Raw genomic sequence first — 19585 nt, forward strand, 5'->3', positions numbered from 1 at the left:
AGGATAAAAAAGGCTATGAAAAATCCTTGCAAATATGAACAGGGAGCAGCTTCTACAGATTTGTTTGCGAGTTTTAAAATGCTTCATTCTGTTTAAAACAGCGGGTTAGTCCAGCGTGCTCCTCAGCCTGCAGAGAGCTGCCCCAGGCTGACAGATCTGATGGCAGTGGGCACTGCAGGTGCTGGTGAGGAAGGACAGAGGGCAGCAGGAAAGCGTGGCTGAAGGAAAGGCAGATGATGGACAGGATGGAGAAAAGTGTGGCTGCAAGGCTGGGCTGGGAGGAACAGCAGATGGAGAGCAGGGATGGAGCAAGTGGGATGCAATGAGATGGGATGTCGTGCCTGTAGGGTACCATCACCAGAGCCACATCAGAAAGACATGGAACTGTTGGAGTGGATCCAGAGCAAGCCACAAGGACATTCAGAGGGCTGGAGCACCTCTGCTAAGGAGACAGGCTGAGAGCTGGGGTATTCAGCCTGAAGAGAAGGCATGAAAGAGACCTTCGAGTGGCCTTCCAGTAACTAAAGGGGCCATAGGAATGCTGGGGAGGAACTCTCTGTCAGGGGATGTAGAATCACATCACATAATCACAGGATAACCCAAGATGGCATGGACCTACAGGGATTATTGAATCCAACTCTGGATTCCATACATCACCACCCTATGTCTGAGAGCAGTGCTCAAACAGTCCCTGAGCTCTGGCCCTCAAGGCCGTGCCCACCGCCCTGCAGAGCCCGTTCCATGCCCACCTCCCTCTGGTGCAGACCCTCTCCCTCACCCCCAGCTGCCCCTCCCCTGGCACAGCTCCATGCCATTCCCTCAGGCCCTGCTGCTGTCACACAGAGCAGAGCTCAGCGCTGTCCCTCCGCTCCCTGTGAGGAGCTGCAGCCACCACAAGGCCTCCCCTTAGCCTGCTCTGCTCTGAGCCAGACAGACCCAGGGACCTCAGCCACTCCTCACACCTCCTGCCCTCCAGATCCTTCCCCATCTCTAGCCCTCCTTTGCATGCTGTGAAACACTCATGTTAAGACTCATCTCCCGGGGCAAAAATGGATCAGCAAAGGAACTGTGACCTGAAAGCACCAAATCCATCCATTTTCCTTCAAAGGCAGGAGCTGAAGGCAACCTCTTGCTGGAGAGAAACCCTTCTGTGCCCAGTATAGGGTGCAGGAGAGCCACTGAGAGCAGCTGAGCAGGTGCTCAGCCATGCAATGGCAACGGTGCTGCACGACTGCTCTCCTTTCACTGTTTATTTCAGCTGACCTAGTTTGGCTTTCTTGGTGTTGAGGAGTGCGTTTGCAGTCCTACAGCCCTCAGCAGCTGTTAACTCGACTGCTGCAGTGCACTGCAGGGTGTACATGCCATGTGCACGATGGGGCGCAACCGCATGACCCACACCACTCCCACATGCAACCACAAGGCACGCGTGGCTGCACCACACCTAGGTGCAAAGTGCAGGGCGAGGGCTGTGCACAAGCAGAGGCACCATGGGTCCGTGCAGTGTGGCCGTGCTGCTGGGTGCAGCTCTCCTGCTGCTAGCCCCCGGCGGCACCCAGGTGAGCCCACAGCTCTCTGTGGCCTGGGGCCGGGCACAGGGCTGACCCTCACCTTGCCCTTCTCTGCTGCAGGCTCTCGGCGGTCTCAGACGGGACGCGGATGTGGAGCAGAATCTGGCGAAGGAGACGTAAGAGGGGCTACAGCCACACTGCCTGCACCGCTGGGTGCTGCATTGTGGCTGGGATCGGGCTGGGGAAAGTGGTGGGCAAACATCAGTGGGCAGCCTGGTCTGGTGGCTGGCGACACTGCATATAGCAGGGGGGTTGATAACAGATGATCATTGTGGTCCTCAAACCAGACCATTCTATGATTCTATGATTCTATGATTCGGTACTTTGAGGGGATGTATCATCCTTGCTGCTTTGAATTCCTAACATTAAAGGGGTCTCTGCTCATGCATTTCCCCTCAAGTCACCCAAACCTTCCAAGCTGCATGGCCCTGCTTTTGCTTCGCCTTGCTTCAACGCTGCTATTTCTTCTCTTGCAGCAGTGCTGCCATGGTGCCTGTGCCACTCATGAGACAAGCACCCAAAGAGCCCAATAGTCCACATTTTAAATCTAAATGGACCCACCCAGCCCTAAGCAAGCACTGACAACATGGGACCAGCCTTCATGACCTGCTGCCCCATGAGCCACCTCTGCTCTCTTACAGTGTCCAGGCCCCACAGGCAGTGGAAGAAGCCAAGCTTGCCAAGGACACTGCCTCACGGCCTCTGTTCCCTCCAGACCCTGCTAGGGTCCAGGTGGGGCCAGAGCAGGACCATGACCATCTCTACCACCCTTCAGTCGAGGTTGAGGTGGAGCCTGAGCCCCAGTCCCGCAGAGCGCACCTAGTTCTGTCGGCAGAGGTGGAAAATGGCCCCTCGGAGGACCGTGACCACATCTACCACAAATGAGTGAGGCTGCAGCCCTGCCCTCCCCATGGGCCCCCAATAAACCTCTCCTTGTTGAGCAGCCTGGTGAGTGCCTGGTTTCTGACAGGAATAGGGGAGTCCAGCAGGCCAGGGGGCTCAGACTGTCATCTTGGCCCCAGTTCAGCCCATGGGAAGGCCTGGCTGCAGGAAGGACTCTCAGCCATCTCCAGTGCTTCTCAGTTTGGGGGCTCCCAACAAGGATGCTGATGCACTGGCAGCACCAGGAAAGCCTTTTAATAGCAATAACGAGCCAAAACCCTGCTGGGGATCTTGTCCAGTGTGGGCATCATTCAGTGCCGGGTGCTGGCTCCCTCTGCAGTGCTGACGGGCCCGTCCTTCATTTTGAGGCACGTGGGTGGTGAAGGGCAGCGAAGGGGAACGAGTGTCTGCAGGTTCTGCAGTTCAACTGTCAGTGAAGTTGGCCTTGCGCTTCTCCACAAACGCAGTCATCCCTTCCTTGCGGTCGTCCTGGTGGCAGAGAATGGGTTAGGGTATCCCACAGCCCCACTCTCCCTCTGCGTCCAGGGCCAGCCCTATACTCACGGTGGCAAAAGTGGCATAGAAGAGGCGCTTCTCCGTCCTGTTCCCCTCTGTCAGTGTTGTTTCGAAAGCTGGAGATGGGGACAAGGAGATGGAGAAAAGATGGGGATGAGGAGATGGGACAAGATGAGGGACAAGGAGATGGGAACACCGTTCAGCCTTGGAACGCAGCCTCCCCCAAATGCCTGAGTTCACCCCCATCCCTGACCCCGTACCAGCATTGACGGACTCCTTGGCCATAGCTACCACCAGCTTGGAGTTGGCAGCGATCTTCTCAGCGCAGCCAATGGCCGCGTCCAGCAGCTTGTCCACGGGGAAGACTTTGCTGACCAGACCTGGGGGCAAGCGTGGAGGTGGTGCGGGGGTCCCCACTTTGCCCCCAGCCTCACCCACAGCCCTACCTGCCGCTTTGGCCTCCGCCGCCGAGATACGCTCCCCGGTCAGCACCATCTCCATGGCCAGCGACTTGCCCACCGCCCTGGTCAGCCTCTGCGTCCCGCCGGCACCTGGGGATGGGGCAGTGGGCATGAGAGCAGGCACACAGCTGTCACCAACCCGCTGGGGACGCACAGCCCCCGCGTTCACCTGGGATTGTCCCCAGCAGGATCTCGGGCTGTCCAAACTGCGCTTTCTCCCCGGCATAGATGATGTCGCACATCATGGCCAGTTCACAGCCGCCGCCCAACTGCAAGCACAGTGAGGTTATGGCACACCGGCAGCACGGATGTGGGGACACAGGGACACGGAAGGGGCACCCACAGCGAAGCCATTAACAGCGGCGATGGTGGGCTTGCGGACAGTGGCCACCCGGTCCCAGCCGGCCAGGAAGCCGCCAGCATAGCACTCCTGGAAGGTTTTGTTCTGCATCTCTTTAATGTCAGCGCCGGCTGCAAGGGGGTCAGCATAGGGTCGGTCCTCAAAGGGCTGCGTTGCGATCCCCAGAGGTGTAGTGGTGGGACCACGAGGTGTTGGGGCCGTACCTGCAAAGGCCTTCTCACTGCCGGTGATGACAATAGCTCCCACCTGCCCGTCGGCCTCGAAGGCGTCCAGGGCGCGTCTCAGCTCCTCCATCAGCCCCGCACAGAGCGCGTTGAGCGCCTCGGGCCGCTGCAGCCGGATCAGCCCCACGCTGCCGCCCGCCCCGGCCTTCTGCACCTGGAGGAAGCGGAACGGGGGACCTGCGCGACCAGGTGACCGCGCGCCATTTTGGGGCGACCTTCACCCAGGGGTCGGTGGGCTCCGCGCTCCGTGGGGACGGCTCCCGATGCCCCTCGCCCGGTGCCGGTGTCCTGAGCGCGGTCTACGCCCGCTGCCCACCCCCGGCTCCCGGTGCCCTCCCCCCCCCCCCCCCCCCCCCCCCCCCCCTCCCCGCAGGGCTCCCCTCCCAGCGCCCGCTCCCGGAGACCCTCCGCTCACCGTCGCTGCACCCCCGCCCCGCCACAAGGGGGCGGAGTGCCGCCAGGAACGCGCGGCGCCGCGCGGCATCGGCGCAGGCACCGGCGCTGGGACGGAGGAGGGCGCGCAACGAGGCCGCCATTTCGCTGCGCGGCGCAGAGCTGCGCGGCCACGCCCCCGCCTCCCCGCAGCCTCGCTTCGCCTCGCGCCCATTGGTCGGCGCTGCCGCGCCCCGCAGCGCGCCTGTGCCATTGGTCGACGCGAGCCCCGCCCCGCCGCTCCCCACGCGTGTCCGCGCTTCACGTCGCCCGGGGGCGCGCAGCGGGCGCGCGGCCCCGTGCCCACCGCCCGGCGCGGAGAGGAGCGGAGCCGGCGGCAGCCCCGGGGCCGGCGAGCGCGGAGGAGAGCCGCCCACGCGGGACGTGGGAGCGGAAGGCGTCGGGGATCGCTGCGCGGATGCGCGGCCCCCGCGCGCAGAGGTGCGTACGGCCGCGCGTTGGCCATGCGCGGGTGTGCCGGAGCTTATGCTTGGATCTGCGGCGTGCACAACGGGGGGTGCTTGTGGACGTGCAATGCGTGCAGGGGGACGCAGCGCGTGTGAGCGGGCACTCCGGGTGCAGGTGCGTGTGCAGGACTGGTGACAGCACCGTGGCTCACACGTGTCTGTGCAAGCCGTGTCTCAGTGCTTGTGGCGTGTGTGTTGATCTATGACACACGTGCGCCATCCGTGTGTCAGTGTATGCAATACATATGTCGGTGCATGCAACATACGTGTGCAATCCATGTATTATGCAATATATGTAATGCATGTGTTGGCACATATGGTAGACGTGTGCAAACCGTGTGCTTGTGCACCTCAGGCGCCAGGGCATGTAACACGCATGTTGGTGCATGCAACACATGTAATCCATGTGTCAGTGCAATGAACGTGCATGTTGTGAATGTGGCACGCGTGTGTAATCCCTATGCTGGTGCATGTGGCACGCACACAACCCATGCACATGCAGGCTGTGACCAGGGCTGCATGCTTGCACCATACATCCCACGCACAGGTGCATGTGCAAGGCATAGGGAGACCTCCTGGCTGCCTGCATGCCTGTACAGCCCATGTTGGTGCATGTGACGTCTGCAGCCCGTGCATGATGTGACTGCACTCACACACCACGTATGGGTGTGCTGTAAGCCAGGGTGTGTGCATGGCCCCGGCATGTGCAGTGCTCACATTCAGTGGGTGCATGCACAGGGCTGGCATTGATGCACGCAGATGCATGGTGCATGCATGTGGTGAGGTGGGCACCTGCCCACAGCAGAGCCCTCCCTGTGTGCAGGTCAGCGGGATGAGGCAGCGTGTGGCCTGCTGCTGGGTGCTGCTGCTGCTTGCTGCCACCTTCTGCCAACCGGCCGCCGCCAAGGGCGGGCGTGGGGGCTCCCGGGGGGCTGCACGCGGCATGGCGCGGGGGGCTGCCCGCAGCCGGCACAGGGGCCTGCCACGCTATGGCGGGGCTCTGCGTGTGGCTGCGGCGGCGGCAGCAGCTGGGGCAGCAGCTGGAGCCGCACTGCACCAGGCCCGGGCAGAGACGGAGTACCACGAGGGCAATGGGACAGCCTGGACATCGGTGGCACCAGGATGGGTGGAATGGGGCTGGGCCATGCCCTGGCTCTGTCCCCTCGCTGCCATCCTGCACCACTGATGGCACCCGCCGGGACCACTGCGTTCCTCAGCGATTCAACAGTGACGTGGAAATAAAGCTGGGTGACAATGCGTGTGGCTGGATACGGCCTGAGCAAGGACCGGGTGCAGGTGCAGGGATACATGTAACAGCCTGCACGGGTGGCACCTGCACGGTTTGGGCTTCCCTGGAGGCTGTGCCTCCCCCTTCCCCTTCCCACCAGTCCCAACGGGGAGGATGCAGAGCCATCACTAGGTGACCCATCCAGGAACAAAGCAGCTTTAATCACACCAAACCACCACCTGGAGCTGGCGGAGATGTGGGATGTCCTGCTCTACTCCAGGACCCTCAGTCCAGTGTCAGTCTACCCAGGCGCCCAGCACGGAAGGCCCGCAGGAACTCATAGGCAGCAGCCGAGTAGTCGAGCATCGTCATGTTGACATTCCCTGCAGAATGGACAGAGAGGGTTGCCACAATCCTCAGCAGAGCCCACAGCTCAGCAATCCCCAAACTCCATGCTCACCTGTGCCTGTCAGCACCTTCACCTTCTGCGTCTTGCCCAGGGCGACCGCAACATACTTCAGCACATGCCTGATGTTGTCACTGGCCTCGGGCAGTCCATAGAGCTCCATGTACCTGCAGAAAGGATACAGCTCCCACCCACACCTCGGGGTGCCCCAGCCATGCCCTGCTCCCCACTCACCCAAACTGCTGCTGCTGGTTCAGTACATACAGCAGGTAGTCAGCCATGATGTCCTCACCCACCAAGTGGTCACGGATCGCTCCTGCCAGAGGGAAGCCCCCAGTCTTGTCAGCTTTCTCCGCACAGCCTGCCCCAGGCTGCCCGGCTCCGTGGCCCCGTACCACACAATGCCAGCTTCATCCCCGTCTCCACATCGGCCAACTTTGGGGGCAGCACACCTGGCGTGTCCACCAGATACACCAGGGGAGTCTCGCACACCTGCGGCCCCGCCACCAAGACCACAGGCTCAGCAGGAGCTCTCAGCCAAGGTCTCACTGGTGCTTCATGGGAGAAAGCCTGCACCCTGCAGCCAGCACCCGCAGGGGGGTTAGTACCTGGATCCGGGTCAGCACCGCCTTGGTGACACCTGGCTCACCGCCCACTGCTGTGGCTTTTCCTTTGGGGAAGAGGAGAGAGTGAGCGTGGTGTGTGATGCCTGGAGCAACAACCTCCCAATGCCACAGAAACTTGGGTGTACCCTTTTTGAGGTGCAACCTCCGCAAAGAGTTGATAAGCGATGACTTGCCTACGTTGGGCACACCGATCACCATGATGCTGTACTCAGTACTCTGAAAGCAAGGGGGACGTGCAATTGCTGTGCTCCACCAAAGGACATACCCAGGCTGCAGCCTCCCTGCCCCTCCTCACCTCAGCCCGGTGGTAGCGTGGGCTGCTGTTGACTAGCTTGGCAACCAGGGGCACAATCTGTGGGAAGCGAGGAGGATGCTCTCATCACAGCCTCAGGGCCAACTGAGAACACAGCAGCAGCACAGTACCTTCTTGACATTGCTGTCCCGCTGACAATCAGTGAAGACAACATGCAAGCATCCCTGCTGCCTCAGTTGCTCCAGGACTCTCTGTGGGGACAGGAGCTCACTGGTATGGTCCCACTGCAGCCCTGCAGGGCCCCAGCCCACTCTCTGCCTCCAGCACTCACTGACTGCTGGCGTGGGTCAGCCAGGTCCATCTTGTTCAGCACCAAAAGATGCGGGCGGATGCCCAGCACCTCCTGCAGCACAGGATTACGGCCTGACAGTGGGATGTGCGGCTGCTAAGGAGGACAACTGTGGTATGAGGGAAAACAGGAGGGTGGGGGACTGGTGTGGCTTGTAGGGTGAAGGGACTTGGAACAAGGTAACAGCATAGGTGCAGGGCTTAAAGGGGGGCTGAAGCAACTGCGTGCTGGAGCAGATCATAGAAAAAACAGGGGCATGTGGGCTGGTTTGGGGGGTTATGGGGCTGAGAGCAGACCACCTCGTGGACAAATGGATATGGGTACAGGGACCAAAAGGGAGTGAATGAATGACTATGTGCAAGGGCAGATGTAGAGGAAAACGGGGTCGGGGACTGGTATGGGACGTTATGGAAAACAGGGGGCACCATTTTGGGGATTGCAGGGCCAGTGCAGCTCAGAGGCATCACGGAACTTAGACCGTGGTACCCGGAGGGCGGTACGGCACGGGAACAGCGTGTGCTGGAGAAAGCGGGGGGCCGGGAGGCAGTCTGAATGCTGTGCAGGGGGCCGGTGCTGCTCGAGTGGCTAAGGAGCTGGAAGCACTTGGCAGCTGGGCACAGCGCAGGGCTCGGTATCTAAGGATATGCGAGCGTCGTGCACTTCGACGAGGCAGTCGGCACGCCGCAGGGAGGCCCGCATCTGCCGCAGCCCTGCAACACAACGTCCGCTGAGCATAGCGGCCCGACGCAGCGACGGGAAGGGCTCGCCCCGCCGTTACCGGGCTCTCACCTTTGGCCATGTGCCCAGGGAACCAGGAGGCCGCATCGCGGCTGCCGAAATCGAAGCGGGTGCGGAACCCGCCGGACTCCAAGCACGGCCCTGAGGCGACGGTGGCGGCGGCCCGCAGCGCTCCCACCCAGCGCCTCATGACACTTCCGGTGCGTCACTTCCGGCCGTGAGAAGCGGAAGGAGGAAGCGGAGCGGCGCTGGGAGGTAAGTGCGGGGATGCGGTCGCGGCGGGGGGCGTGGCGTCACCCAGCCCTGACACAGCGCTCTCTTCAGCGTCATGGCGGAGCCGCGGCCGGGTGGGGAACCTCGGAGCTCAGCGACGGGTCCGGGCCCAGCACCCGCCGCGCCCCCTGCGGCTCCGCAGCCTCCCTCGCAGCCTCCCTCGCAGTCTCCTTCGCAGCCGCCTGCCGCCCCACAACCCCCCCCGGACGCCGCCCCGCCGCCAGGCCCCGCGACTGCCCCGCTGGACGACACGCGCTTCATGATCGCCGGCACCAACTGGTACTGACGGTCCGCGGAGGATGAGCGGCCGGCGGGCAATAAACGAGGCGGAACTCTGTGGGGAAGGCACCTTTATTACGACCGGGCCGCGGCCCGCGGGAGCTGGTTGAGGCGCTCGGCCTCCCGCCAGCCGGACAGCAGCGCGCCGTGCGTGGTGGAGTAGAAGGAGCGGTGCGTGGCCTCCCCCGCGAACAGCACCTGCAGCGGCTGCGGGGTGGGGGGTCAGGGCCAGGCGGCAGCATCAGGCCCGCCCGCTGCACTTGCCCAGAGCTTGCCCGAGGTTGCCCCTTCACGTGTACCGGCTTATTGAGTGGGTGCCTGAGGCCTTGGGGAAATGCCCCATGCCCAGAGGGTTCTGGGATGCGTCCTGCAGGCCACACCTCCCCAGTTTAAGAGATGAGGTGTTCTCCCACCCTGTCTCACCATTCCACACCACAGGACCCAAGTGACCTTGAACAGAGCTCTGTGCTCCTTGGGCACATGCTACTGCACCTCCCATCTTCCCCTGGAGCCGTCCCAAGTCCCACACTATTACCCTCCATGCCCTTACCCTGGGGTCTGATGCATCCTCGGGCAGTGGCTGTGCCAGTGTGTCTATGTCTTCCCCAGAGCTTCCGACAGCCACATAGCTGTAAGAGCCACGAGTGTAGGGAGCGCTGTGCCAGCAGGAGCGCAGCACGCTGCGCGGCGTGGGCAGGTGCGGGTTGCCTGTGGGCAACGGGGCACATCTCAAGGCTGGGCAGAGCCCCCGGCCTTCTGGGCCTCTTCCTGCACATGGAGGTATTGGGGAGGTGGGAGATCGGGTACCTGTCAGCGTGCGGAGGACATTGGTCATGGTGCTGAGAACCTCAGCGTCGCTCAGTGTCTCCATGTACTCTGACTCCTTGCCAGCGATGAAGCCGCAGAGGACGTGCCCAAGCCTGGCGGGGAAAAGGAGTACCTGATGGGAGGTGGGGACTGAGCTGTGCAGCCAGGAGCCCTACCTGCTCCAGATCACATCGCCCTGAAAGACCCCCAAACCAGAACTGCGTAGGGCCAAAGCGCCGGGCCACCTACTGCTCTGGTGGCTGGAGGACCACAAAGCCAATGAGCTTCTTGAACCAGTTGGCTTCCAGGTCGGCACTGGGCTCGGCAAGAGGTGATTCGTCCTCCCACACTATTTCCAGCAGCTGCTGCTCAGGCTCCCAGAAGGGCTGCTCAAACTCCAGGAAGATCTTGTTGTTGGTGCCAAAGCCCAGGCGGCGAATTGCCTCTGCCTTCCGCTCGGGCAGGGGAGGCTGGAAAAAGTCCTGATGCCGTTCCTTGAGGAAACCTACAGAGAGAAGGTGATGTGGCTCCTTCCACTGCAACCAGGCTGCTTGCCCCAGGGGCACAGTGGGGTGATGCAGGGCCCCTCCAGCCTCACCCAGTGGGACGGTGACAATGACATGGTCAGTGAGAAAAGAGTCGCCATCCTCGCACTCCACCTGGACAGGGAAGTCCCTGTCTGTGTCCCCCTCCTCGCGGAAGGACCCCTGCCACCGGATAGTCCTCACTGGCTTGTTGAGCAGGACAGTGCCCTCAGGCAGGGTCTCCAGTATGCGCTCAGGCAGGCTGCTGTAGCCACTGTAGGAGAGGATGGGACCAGAGACACCTTCCTTCACTGCCCTGTAACCCTGCCCAGGGTGTTCCCGGTGCTCCCGCTCACCATGGGAAGGTGCAATCCAGGCCGGGCAGTGAGGTGTACTCCCCAAAGGACCCCAAGGCCACCATGTCCATGCTGTGGGTGCCACTGATGCAGCACTCCAGCTTGAGGCAGGCACTGAGGATGGCCAGCCGCAGCCGCTTGTCATCCTTGTCCTCATCCCAGCCGGAGGCCAGCCGGGCGATCTCTGCCCGCATGTACTGCCCCACGCTGGTGGCGGGTGGCTCCTCGGCACCCACGAGGGCCTGGGCCGAACCCAGCAGCTCGCTGAAGAGGCTGCGCGTGCCGTTCACCAGCTCGGGGCTCAGCACCTTCCCTGAGCTGCCGTAGGTGACGACAGGCAGCAGCGGGTGTCCCTTGGCCTCCACCCGCTGGTTCTCCTCCTCGGTGGCGCCGGGGCCCAGCAGGCCGTAGCTGGAAGCCAGGCGGAAGACGGGGTTCCCTTCCGAGGGCCCGTGGATCCAGTGCGCGCCCAGCTCTGCCAGCCCTGAGGCTGCGGGAGGAAGACGGCGTCACCCCGGGGCCGCTGCCGACCCCCCACCCCGCGCCCTCCGCTCCCTACCGAAGGGGAGGCTGCAGACGCGGCCCCCGACGCGGCCTCCCGCCTCCAGCAGCCGCACGCTGCCCGGGCCCCGCAGCCGCTGCGCCGCCCCCAGCGCCGCCATCCCGGCGCCCACCACCAGCACCCGCCGCCCGCCGCCGCCGCGCTCCATGGCGTCCGCCCGCCTCCGGGGCCGCCCCGGATCTCGCGGGGCCGCGCTGCCGTTGAACCCTCACCCCAGTGCAGAGCTCGGGCAATGCTGCCGTTGAACTCTCACCCCGGCACTGAGCTCCGACAGTGCACAAGAAATCCCCTTCAAGTTCTTATTTCTGTTGTGTTTTGTAGCTGGTTTGGTTTTTTTTTGGGGGGGGGGGGGGGGGGGGGAAGGGGGAGGGAGTAGCATGTTTCTGCACGTTTTTCAGCGGCTTGGGAACATGCAAAGCACCGCTGCAGAGCGGAGGAGCTGTCACCTGGCCCTGGTGAAGATGGGTTCTCCACACCCCACCTGAGCCTCTGGACATGAGCAGGGCCACAGCCCCAACCAGAACCCCTGATGTAGCCCGGAAAGTTTAGCTTAGCCATCCCCAGTGTCCCACTACTGGGGGCTGCTCACATCCCCCCAAGCTTCCTCGGGGCACTGCTGAGCTGGGCCTTGCCCTATTGGAACCTTTTCACCATGGCCATGATGCTGCTGTAGAGGCGCCCGGGGCCGTCCAGGCCCCAGATGAAGTCCCAGTGGTTCCAATCGATGATGTGCACGTAGGAGATGAGGCGGGAGATGCGTGGCAGCAGCAGGAGGACATCCCTCTGGTCTGCTACCCAATCCTTACCGCCTGACCACACTGCCGTGGGCACAGGCATCTTCTCCAACTGGTAGTAGGGAGGCTTCTCCTGGAGAGATGTGAGAACCATCAGGGAAACCCTACAGGCTCACCTATCCCCACAGCTCCCAGGACAGGCTTTGGTGTGAGCCTGGCTGCAGGTTTGGCTGCAGATGTCCCGTACACCAGCACCACAACCCCCACCTGGTGGTAGACGGCTTGGTTTTTGCTGCCGTAGTCGAAAGCTTTAAACTCTCCCGATGTCTTCACCTGGGGGGAAAGGATAACCATGCAGGCTCCATTTTATCCCTTTCCTCCCTCACAAGTTGCTAGCACCAGCGTGTGCTGATCACTCACACCTGGAGACACCAGGTTCAGGGACCAGCCAAGGGGTGAAGCCATTTAGGGGACATACCTGGGCCCAGTGTATTATGTTTTTGACAGATGTGCCATCAGGATAGTGGGCTGTGTACACATCTAGCCGGCTCTGCAGGGAAACACACTCAAGATATCATTGCTTGCAGGTAGATAGGAACAGGGACAATGTTTGCCAGATTGTGATTTCCAGCAGCCTCTCATGAGTTGTGCTGCCTAGACAGTTGGGTCAGGTTCACAAACATAATTTCCCTTAAAAATCAATTGCTCTTATACAACTCTGGAAGAAGAAACAAGCTGTTAGCAACATTTAGCCTCAGCGTTCCCCATGTCCTACCAAACCTCCCTTCCTTTAGAGCTAGTAGATGACAACTGCCAGGTCAGCGGCATTAGGCTTGCCACTACCATGAGCAGCCATCCTTCCCTGAAACCAGAGGTCTCCAATCCCCAGGGAAGGACACCATATGTTCCTGTGAGAGAATGTCCCCACGAGAGGCTGTCTCAGAGCCCATGTCCTGAAGGACACCCAGCCCAGCCCCGTGACCATGCACAGGTCCGTGGTGAACACTTGTGGGCCTCCAGACCTTGCTGAGAGCCTCCCTTTGAGTGCCAGACAGATGGATGGACGCACCATGTTGAGGTTCTTCTCATTGAAGCCACCCAGCAGGAACAAGAGGTTGGCACAGGGCTTGTGCAGGAGCGAATGACTGCACAGGTTGGGAAGAAATCTCCACAGCTTCCTCATCCTCAGTGAGGCATCTGTCTTGCCCAGTAGGATCTGGGGAAGCAAAGGGTGAAGGTAGCTTCTTACATTTCCCTTCCCAGGCTATTACATCTGTGGCAGTCAGCTGCTTTCTGCTGTTTCAGATGGCCTGGGGACTGCGTCCCATTTCTAGCATTCAGAGGGTTAGAGTAGGGATGGATCTCATACCTGAAGCATATCAGGCTTTTCGTTAAGAAGGAACGACATTTTCAATACAGGACTTTTGACGTGCTTCATTGTCACTATAGGAGCCAGGGCAAAAAAAGTTTTGATTTTCTGAGCCAGTTCTGGCATGGATGAAAATGCTATGAATGCTGAGAAAACAGAAAAACAATCTGAGACTTGTTGGATTTTGTTCAGATGCTTAGCCCAAGGGTTTGCCTGGACCTGCTGCCTACGTCTATTTAGCTGACATTAGTCTGAATTAGGAATCTGGAATTTGTGCCTCTGAACTTTTTGTTCAGTGTTAGTGCTAGCCAGAAGGAGATAACATTTTTATTCCTGTGACTGACAAAGCACTTTAATGACTAGCACTAATGGGACATCCTGCCCCGTTCACAAGGAGACAAGAACAGTTGTGTCACCTCCCAGTGGCTATTTCCATTGTCCCTTAGGTCACCTCATACCCGTGCTGGCCTAGCTGGTGGAAAAAAGCACTGTGATTGGGGTGCACATGCTTGAACTCCATGCAAAATGCACTCGTGTTTGGTGCAGAGCACTGCAACCCAGCTTTCTAGGCTGGAATTTGCTTTTCAGGGCCTGACTGCGGTCACCAAGCTCTTTCCTACTGCTGTAGGAACACGCTGCTCCTCCCATTTCTCCTTTGTGGAGAGCACTGATGTTGTGTTGCAAGGGACCTCTGAGATGTCCTTGCATGCCTGCTTGGTCACTCACACAGGTAGGACCTCCCTGCACTTTCTGCTTACAAATGGCAAAATGAATATTTTCGAGGTGGTCCAGGCAACACCTTCCCTGTTTTAGAGAGAAGGGTGGTGCCCAACCCCTTCTAACACACCGATAGTGGCACCCTGAGAGTAGCCCACATAATACAGCTGCTTCTGGCCAGTCTTCTGCAGGACAAAGTTGATCATTGCTGGGAGGTCATATATGGCCATTTCATGGAAGCTGCAATACAGGGACAGAGCATGAGTTACAAGGTGTATGTACAGAAGAGCTTGACATCTGAAGGTAGTTTCCCAACAGAAAGTTCCCATGATCAAGGAGAGCCCTGAGGTGGGTGACGCTACACACAGTCCAAAGGCATCTCTCCTGCCATGGCCTCATCCTTCATTGAGAAGGCTTAGTCCTCCCCTAACCATTGTTAGGAATTTGCAGAGCCTGGCCATCAATACAATACAGCATTTCAGTTGCAGTGCACAACAGCTCTGCAGATCAAGATCTAGCTCTGCAGAGCAGGATGCCAGAGACAGGGGGTCCTGCTCGTGTGCCTTTTAGCATGGTGTAGTGCTACATCCTTAGCTTTTCTACTGCAAGCATATTTATAAGTCTGGAGACAAGTGCTGGGCAGGCAGTAGCAGCTTAAAATGACTCCTTACCTCCTCAGACTGTTTCTGAGCAGAAGGAAAACTCACTTCCCAGACCTATGTGCTGTCTATTTCAGAGGAATCATAGAACCATTGAAATCGTTAAGGTTGGAAAATACCTCTAAAACCATCTTGTCCAACCATCAACCCATCCGCACCACGACAACCAAACCATGTCCTTCAGTGCCACATCTCTACATTTCTTGAACACTTCCAGGGATGGTGACTCCTCCACCTCTCCAGGCAGCCTGTTCCAATACCTCACCAGTCTTTCTGAGAATCTAATATCCAACCTGAACGTCCCCTGGCACAACTTAAGACCATTACTTCTTGTGCTAGGAATGGGAGAGGTGTCCCAAGCAGGAGGAGACCAAGCAGGAAGGAACAGCTTCCCAGAGAGTACCCAGTGTGTGAAGGAGGCCATGTGTAGCCCTTTCACCAACCCACCCTCCTCATTGCTGGGGACTACATCTAGAAGAGAGGGGAGAGATTGCCACTTGCAGACCCCTTACTGGGAGGATTGGCCTGGGACATCTGCAGGGAGGCCTGGATTCTGCAGGGTGGAGACCCATGGAGGCTGCAGTTGCTGGCACCATGTCACCAGGCAGGTCTGCACAGGTGCTTCCAGCCTCCCTGCCTTCAGGCTCCTCTGGGAGGTCTGGGGGTGGCCATGCATGGGACTAGATGCTCTGACTTGCCCATGTGGAGGCATCCACCTCTGCCTAGAGGTGGGTGACACACAGGAGAGTTTGCCAGCTTTTGTAATCCACTCCAGCCTACCTGAAATCCCAGAATTCAGTCTGGTCAGGGGAAAGATGCTGGTGTCTTCGGGAACAGAGTGTTCCCCGACTGTTTCCCAGCCACACATCGTAGCCAGAGTCTGCTAGTATGAAGCCAAGGCTGTTGTTAGCCAGATTTTCAACCCAGTTGCTGCCTTCACCAAATATCCCATGCTGAAGAAACATGACAGGTCTGGGGCCTAGTTGTGAAAGAAATAGCATGTTTAATTGAACCAGAATTCCTCAGACTACTGTAGCCTCCTTTTAGCACTGTCAGAGCACGTGCAATACGAATTTGTATTGCCTGGAGAGAGGGCATCGAAACAAGGACATTAAGAAATCTTGGCTGTAGTTGTCTTGTGATTGGCTCAGGCTGAAGAGCTGCTGACATCTCTCCCAAGCCTTTCAGGTCCCACGTGCTCATCTCTATGAGGTCAGCACTGCAGACACAGACAGACCGTGGCAACCACATACTCTCAGACCTACAGGTTTATCACTGAGGTGGTACAGATCTCAAAGACACAAAATTACAGGGGAAAAATTAAATGAGGAGCTTTCTTTAGATACGTCTGCATCCTTTGAGCCTTTAAACTGAGTTGCTGCTTGATAACAACAGAGGTTCCTGTGCTGTGTGCATGCTTTCCCGTGCTGGCTGCTAAAGCCTTGACTGCAAATTGGGGAAGGGCCATGGATTTGTGTTTTTTTTTTCATTAGTGGCCCAATAAGGTTCATCCCTTCACCTGGATCTCAGGTAGCTGCTAGTTAGAATCATAGAACCAATGAATCACAGAATATCCTGAGCTGGAAGGGATCCAACTTGTGGCTCCATAGAGGGCCACCCAAAAATCAAACAGTACGTCTGAGAGGTTACACCTGTTTGCTGGCTTCCTTGCCAAATAGAGCCACACCTGTGTTCCTAGGATATTCTCTCCCATGAGGAATTCTGTTCAGTCTGACATAGTAACCGTCGCGAGTCAGGATTTCATACTCCTCGCTGGGGTACATTCTGTAGCAGATCATTTGGCTCTGGGAAAAATACAAAACAAAACAAGGTGGGACATTCAGTCAACACAGAGCGCATCCCTCGGCAGCTGGGATGCCCCTGCCAAACAGGGAGAACAGCATGGAGAGATGTCTCCACACCAAGTATCACTATCCTCACTGTCTTCACTCTCTCTAGCCAAAAGGACTCAGAAACCTGTTGTTGGGAAAAAATCTTTCACCTGAGGTGTGCTTCCAGAAAGTTATCCTACTTAAACACTTCTACTGCAGGAAAATGTCAACCAGTGAGGCCTACGTAGGTCAACATGTTCTGTGTGCTGGTGCCTGTGGGCCTGTCTGAACAGAAGGGGATCTGGGCCTGGGGCCGGGATACAGCAGGCCAGAGCATGGCATGTGCATGCGGATTCCTCTGGAAGTGAGGGCTGAAAACAAAAGAGTTTTCTGACACCTGGCACTAGCAGCAAAACACGCTGTGCTGTGCTCTGGGCCAGTTGGTGGGGCAGATAAGGTCGCAGGCCTACCCAGCCTGCAGAGATGGCTCAGCTGCCAAGGCCTCCTGTGGTTTGTCACAGGACTCACAGGGCTTCACCTCAGCTTTATCTACACTGAAAATTCAACAGATTGGGACGTTTCAGTCTGGTGAAATCAAGCAGTGCTCCTGCTTCTGGGTTGCCATGCCTGCTTTTCAATGTGGTTGCTGGAGGAATTTAATTCCAGCAATTTCACTGCTCGGCTCTTGGGTCCGTCTCAGTCTGCAGCCTGCAGAGCTGTGTTGCTGGGTCTGCTAGGAGCAGGATCTGTGTGGAGACCCCCGCCCCACCCCACTGTGAGACCCTCAGCACAGTGTGCTCGTGGGTCTGTGCCCGGTGAAGTACTGCTGGCACTGGGTTTTGGGTTCAATAGTGGAGTTTTAAATTCGTGGCGGAGCTCCTGCCTTGTCAAGGGGCACAAGTGAATGCCACGTGTTTGAACAAGGAGAGAGGAACATGCAGAACTTTCTGCCTACAAGGAAGAAGTCAGATTCAATCCAGACTGCTGCTGGCTCTAACTAACCTGTGCCTACTAATTGCACTTAATTTGCAAAGAGGATGAGGACTCATTCAGAGCTTGTTAATGATGGTATGGAGACAGTGCAATGCCACGTGTCTCCACAAAACCAGTACACACAGCTACCACAGCCCTCTTCACACACCCTGCATCCCTCCATGGCCCTCTCTCACCCAGTTAAATATCAACAAACGTTCAGACAGAGAGGATATCCAGTCTTCTTCTGACTTACAACGTTCATGAATGTCTCAGGATTTATACTCTTTGGACACATCATGGTGACATCATCTGAGTTTGCAGCTGCTTGCGTCAAAAACAGGACTGCAACCAACAACCGCATCTTGTGCCTGTGTAAAGAACCATTGCTATTTGTTAACAACATTGTTATGAATGTCTGTTCCTACTTAGCTCTGCTGGGCTGAGCTCCCTTAGCGTCTGAGGACCACAAATGACAGGCTGCAGTGGGAAAGCAGAGGCGATTCCCAGTTTCAGCTCCCACCAGAGTCCATGCAGGGCTCCCTGTGCTCCTCCACACAGACTGGGTCAAGCAGCAACAAGACCCATTTTTGAACTTTTAATGGTAAAAAGATGATATAACTGAAGAACTAACATGATGGAAATTGCTGCCAGGACAGATGCCACATAAAGGGAATTCATTTTAAGTAAGAGTTTGCACTATGAAGAGAAGATGTCTATACTTCCACTATTTCCTTATTGCTTAGCTTTTGTACCCAGAAGCCACTACTGACCCAAAGTCCCATGAACCAAAACTTATAGAGATTTCTAGGAAGAATATTTATTAAATAAGCGTAGTTTGAAATAAACAGGAACAGTTTGATTACCTTAGAGATTCCTGCCCTGAGCAAAGATGTATTTGTAACACACAGTTAATATTACGTAAGATTTCTAATGCTTTGCCAGGCTCTTAGAATTTAGAGCTTAACTTCTACCTAATAGTGTGAGCCACGGATCTTCTCACCATCCATCTGGGTACTTGCTACCTTCTTTCATCCTCCTCCCAGTGGGTCTCACACTTTGAGACATACCCGCCCTCTGAAATAGTCCTAATGTTCATAGTAGCTGCTTCTATGGTAATAACAAGAAGCAAGCAACTGAGAAAAAAGCAGTTGATGCTTTTTCACCCTCAGAATAGCTCCAATGCAAATCTGAATTATACAGAGGAAAATACATTACCAGGCAGCACCCGCTGTTGTATGATCAGGCTGTGGTGGGAGTGATGGTGTCTCTATCAATACCAGCAATAAAGAGTGCTCTGTGTCAGAGTCCTTTTACATTGGCACTGTGCTGGGCTACATCATGTGTCCTCCAATTAAGGGATGTGAGCACTGGTCATATCTTTGATGACTTCCTCTACTTGGTCTTATGATCATACCTTTTGGGCTTGCAAGGAATTACATCTTCAAAAGCAAGCCGGGCTGATGTGGCAAGGAATTTGAGCCATGGAGTTTCATCTTCAGCTCATGATATCTGCAAAACAAAACAAAACAAAACAAAGTCAAAATGTTTAATTTGGAAAGGAGCATTTCATATCTCCTAGGCACTCTTGAGAATGCCAGGAGAGCTCCAAGGGCAAGCAGAGGACTCAAGATAGCAGGAGCAAATGGCAGTTATGTTGAGCTGTCTAGCAGCTTTGCAAGACCACAGCAGCATGCCGACCTCTTGATAGGCACTCCAGGGGCTGGGCAGGTTTTTCTGGCTTCCTGAGCGGGAAACACAGGGTGGCAGTCCCAGGTGGCCTCCACAAAACCCCTTAGGCCCGAGAGACATTGTCACAGGCAACTCGCAAAGCCTCTGCAGTGTTTCCTGGGAAAGCACCAACCTTAGCATCTTGCAGATGGACTGCACAGCAGAGGAGAGTTTGTGCAGTGCCTGTTTGACTGAAGTGCTGTGTATTGCACAGAACAATGGTGCTCTTTCTCCACCTTTAGCCCATGATGCTGTAACC

At 57.3% G+C, this 19585-nt stretch overlaps 5 protein-coding genes and 1 long non-coding RNA gene across 10 annotated transcripts; 2 read left to right on the forward strand and 4 right to left on the reverse strand.

Annotated features, from left to right (window-relative positions):
* Positions 1 to 1478: 1478 nt before the first annotated feature.
* Positions 1479 to 2511, forward strand: PRAP1 (proline rich acidic protein 1). The gene is made up of 3 exons (NM_001389529.2): positions 1479 to 1556; positions 1629 to 1684; positions 2210 to 2511. Exons 1-3 carry the CDS (start codon positions 1488 to 1490, stop codon positions 2451 to 2453), a joined length of 369 nt encoding a protein of 122 aa, NP_001376458.1. The 5' UTR covers positions 1479 to 1487; the 3' UTR covers positions 2454 to 2511.
* Positions 2512 to 2683: 172 nt separating this feature from the next.
* Positions 2684 to 4910, reverse strand: ECHS1 (enoyl-CoA hydratase, short chain 1). Of its 3 annotated transcripts, none has more exons than XM_046942973.1 (8): positions 4428 to 4910; positions 3992 to 4166; positions 3771 to 3898; positions 3597 to 3696; positions 3413 to 3517; positions 3227 to 3346; positions 3015 to 3082; positions 2684 to 2939 (listed from the first exon to the last, which is right to left on the reverse strand). In XM_046942973.1, exons 1-8 carry the CDS (start codon positions 4908 to 4910, stop codon positions 2874 to 2876), a joined length of 1245 nt encoding a protein of 414 aa, XP_046798929.1. In that variant the 3' UTR covers positions 2684 to 2873. The 3 variants fall into 3 exon arrangements, with proteins under 3 accessions (XP_046798929.1, XP_015134171.1, NP_001264324.1); NM_001277395.2 differs by having other exon boundaries at positions 2689 to 2939; positions 3992 to 4189; positions 4428 to 4569; XM_015278685.4 differs by lacking the exon at positions 3227 to 3346 and having other exon boundaries at positions 3992 to 4189; positions 4428 to 4569.
* LOC107052116 lies at positions 4718 to 9121 on the forward strand. The gene is made up of 3 exons (XR_006939675.1): positions 4718 to 5026; positions 5972 to 8766; positions 8836 to 9121. It is a non-coding gene; the product is annotated as an uncharacterized LOC107052116 (long non-coding RNA).
* MTG1 (mitochondrial ribosome associated GTPase 1) lies at positions 6340 to 8718 on the reverse strand. The gene is made up of 11 exons (NM_001257373.2): positions 8563 to 8718; positions 8419 to 8483; positions 7756 to 7860; positions 7595 to 7675; positions 7467 to 7523; positions 7297 to 7387; positions 7154 to 7215; positions 6941 to 7037; positions 6780 to 6861; positions 6600 to 6712; positions 6340 to 6522 (listed from the first exon to the last, which is right to left on the reverse strand). Exons 1-11 carry the CDS (start codon positions 8699 to 8701, stop codon positions 6425 to 6427), a joined length of 990 nt encoding a protein of 329 aa, NP_001244302.2. The 5' UTR covers positions 8702 to 8718; the 3' UTR covers positions 6340 to 6424.
* On the reverse strand, positions 9118 to 11495 carry PAOX (polyamine oxidase). 2 transcript variants are annotated; one of them, XM_015278694.4, is made up of 7 exons: positions 11310 to 11495; positions 10751 to 11240; positions 10469 to 10668; positions 10120 to 10375; positions 9871 to 9983; positions 9614 to 9771; positions 9118 to 9270 (listed from the first exon to the last, which is right to left on the reverse strand). In XM_015278694.4, the coding sequence occupies exons 1-7, from the start codon at positions 11458 to 11460 to the stop codon at positions 9139 to 9141; spliced, it is 1500 nt and encodes a 499-aa protein (XP_015134180.4). In that variant the 5' UTR covers positions 11461 to 11495; the 3' UTR covers positions 9118 to 9138. The 2 variants fall into 2 exon arrangements, with proteins under 2 accessions (XP_015134180.4, XP_025007814.3); XM_025152046.3 differs by having other exon boundaries at positions 9118 to 9771.
* A 165-nt stretch (positions 11496 to 11660) lies between these two features.
* Positions 11661 to 19094, reverse strand: LOC770870 (lipase member M-like). Of its 2 annotated transcripts, none has more exons than XM_015278699.4 (10): positions 19013 to 19094; positions 17852 to 17966; positions 16479 to 16596; positions 15572 to 15770; positions 14263 to 14372; positions 13416 to 13561; positions 13116 to 13262; positions 12525 to 12596; positions 12314 to 12379; positions 11661 to 12179 (listed from the first exon to the last, which is right to left on the reverse strand). In XM_015278699.4, the coding sequence occupies exons 2-10, from the start codon at positions 17957 to 17959 to the stop codon at positions 11946 to 11948; spliced, it is 1200 nt and encodes a 399-aa protein (XP_015134185.2). In that variant the 5' UTR covers positions 17960 to 17966; positions 19013 to 19094; the 3' UTR covers positions 11661 to 11945. The 2 variants fall into 2 exon arrangements, with proteins under 2 accessions (XP_015134185.2, XP_015134183.2); XM_015278697.3 differs by lacking the exon at positions 19013 to 19094 and adding an exon at positions 18814 to 18891.
* Between the last annotated feature and the right edge of the window lie 491 nt (positions 19095 to 19585).

Source organism: Gallus gallus, chromosome 6 (assembly GCF_016699485.2).
Source record: "Gallus gallus isolate bGalGal1 chromosome 6, bGalGal1.mat.broiler.GRCg7b, whole genome shotgun sequence".
NCBI classification, from domain to species: domain Eukaryota; kingdom Metazoa; phylum Chordata; class Aves; order Galliformes; family Phasianidae; genus Gallus; species Gallus gallus.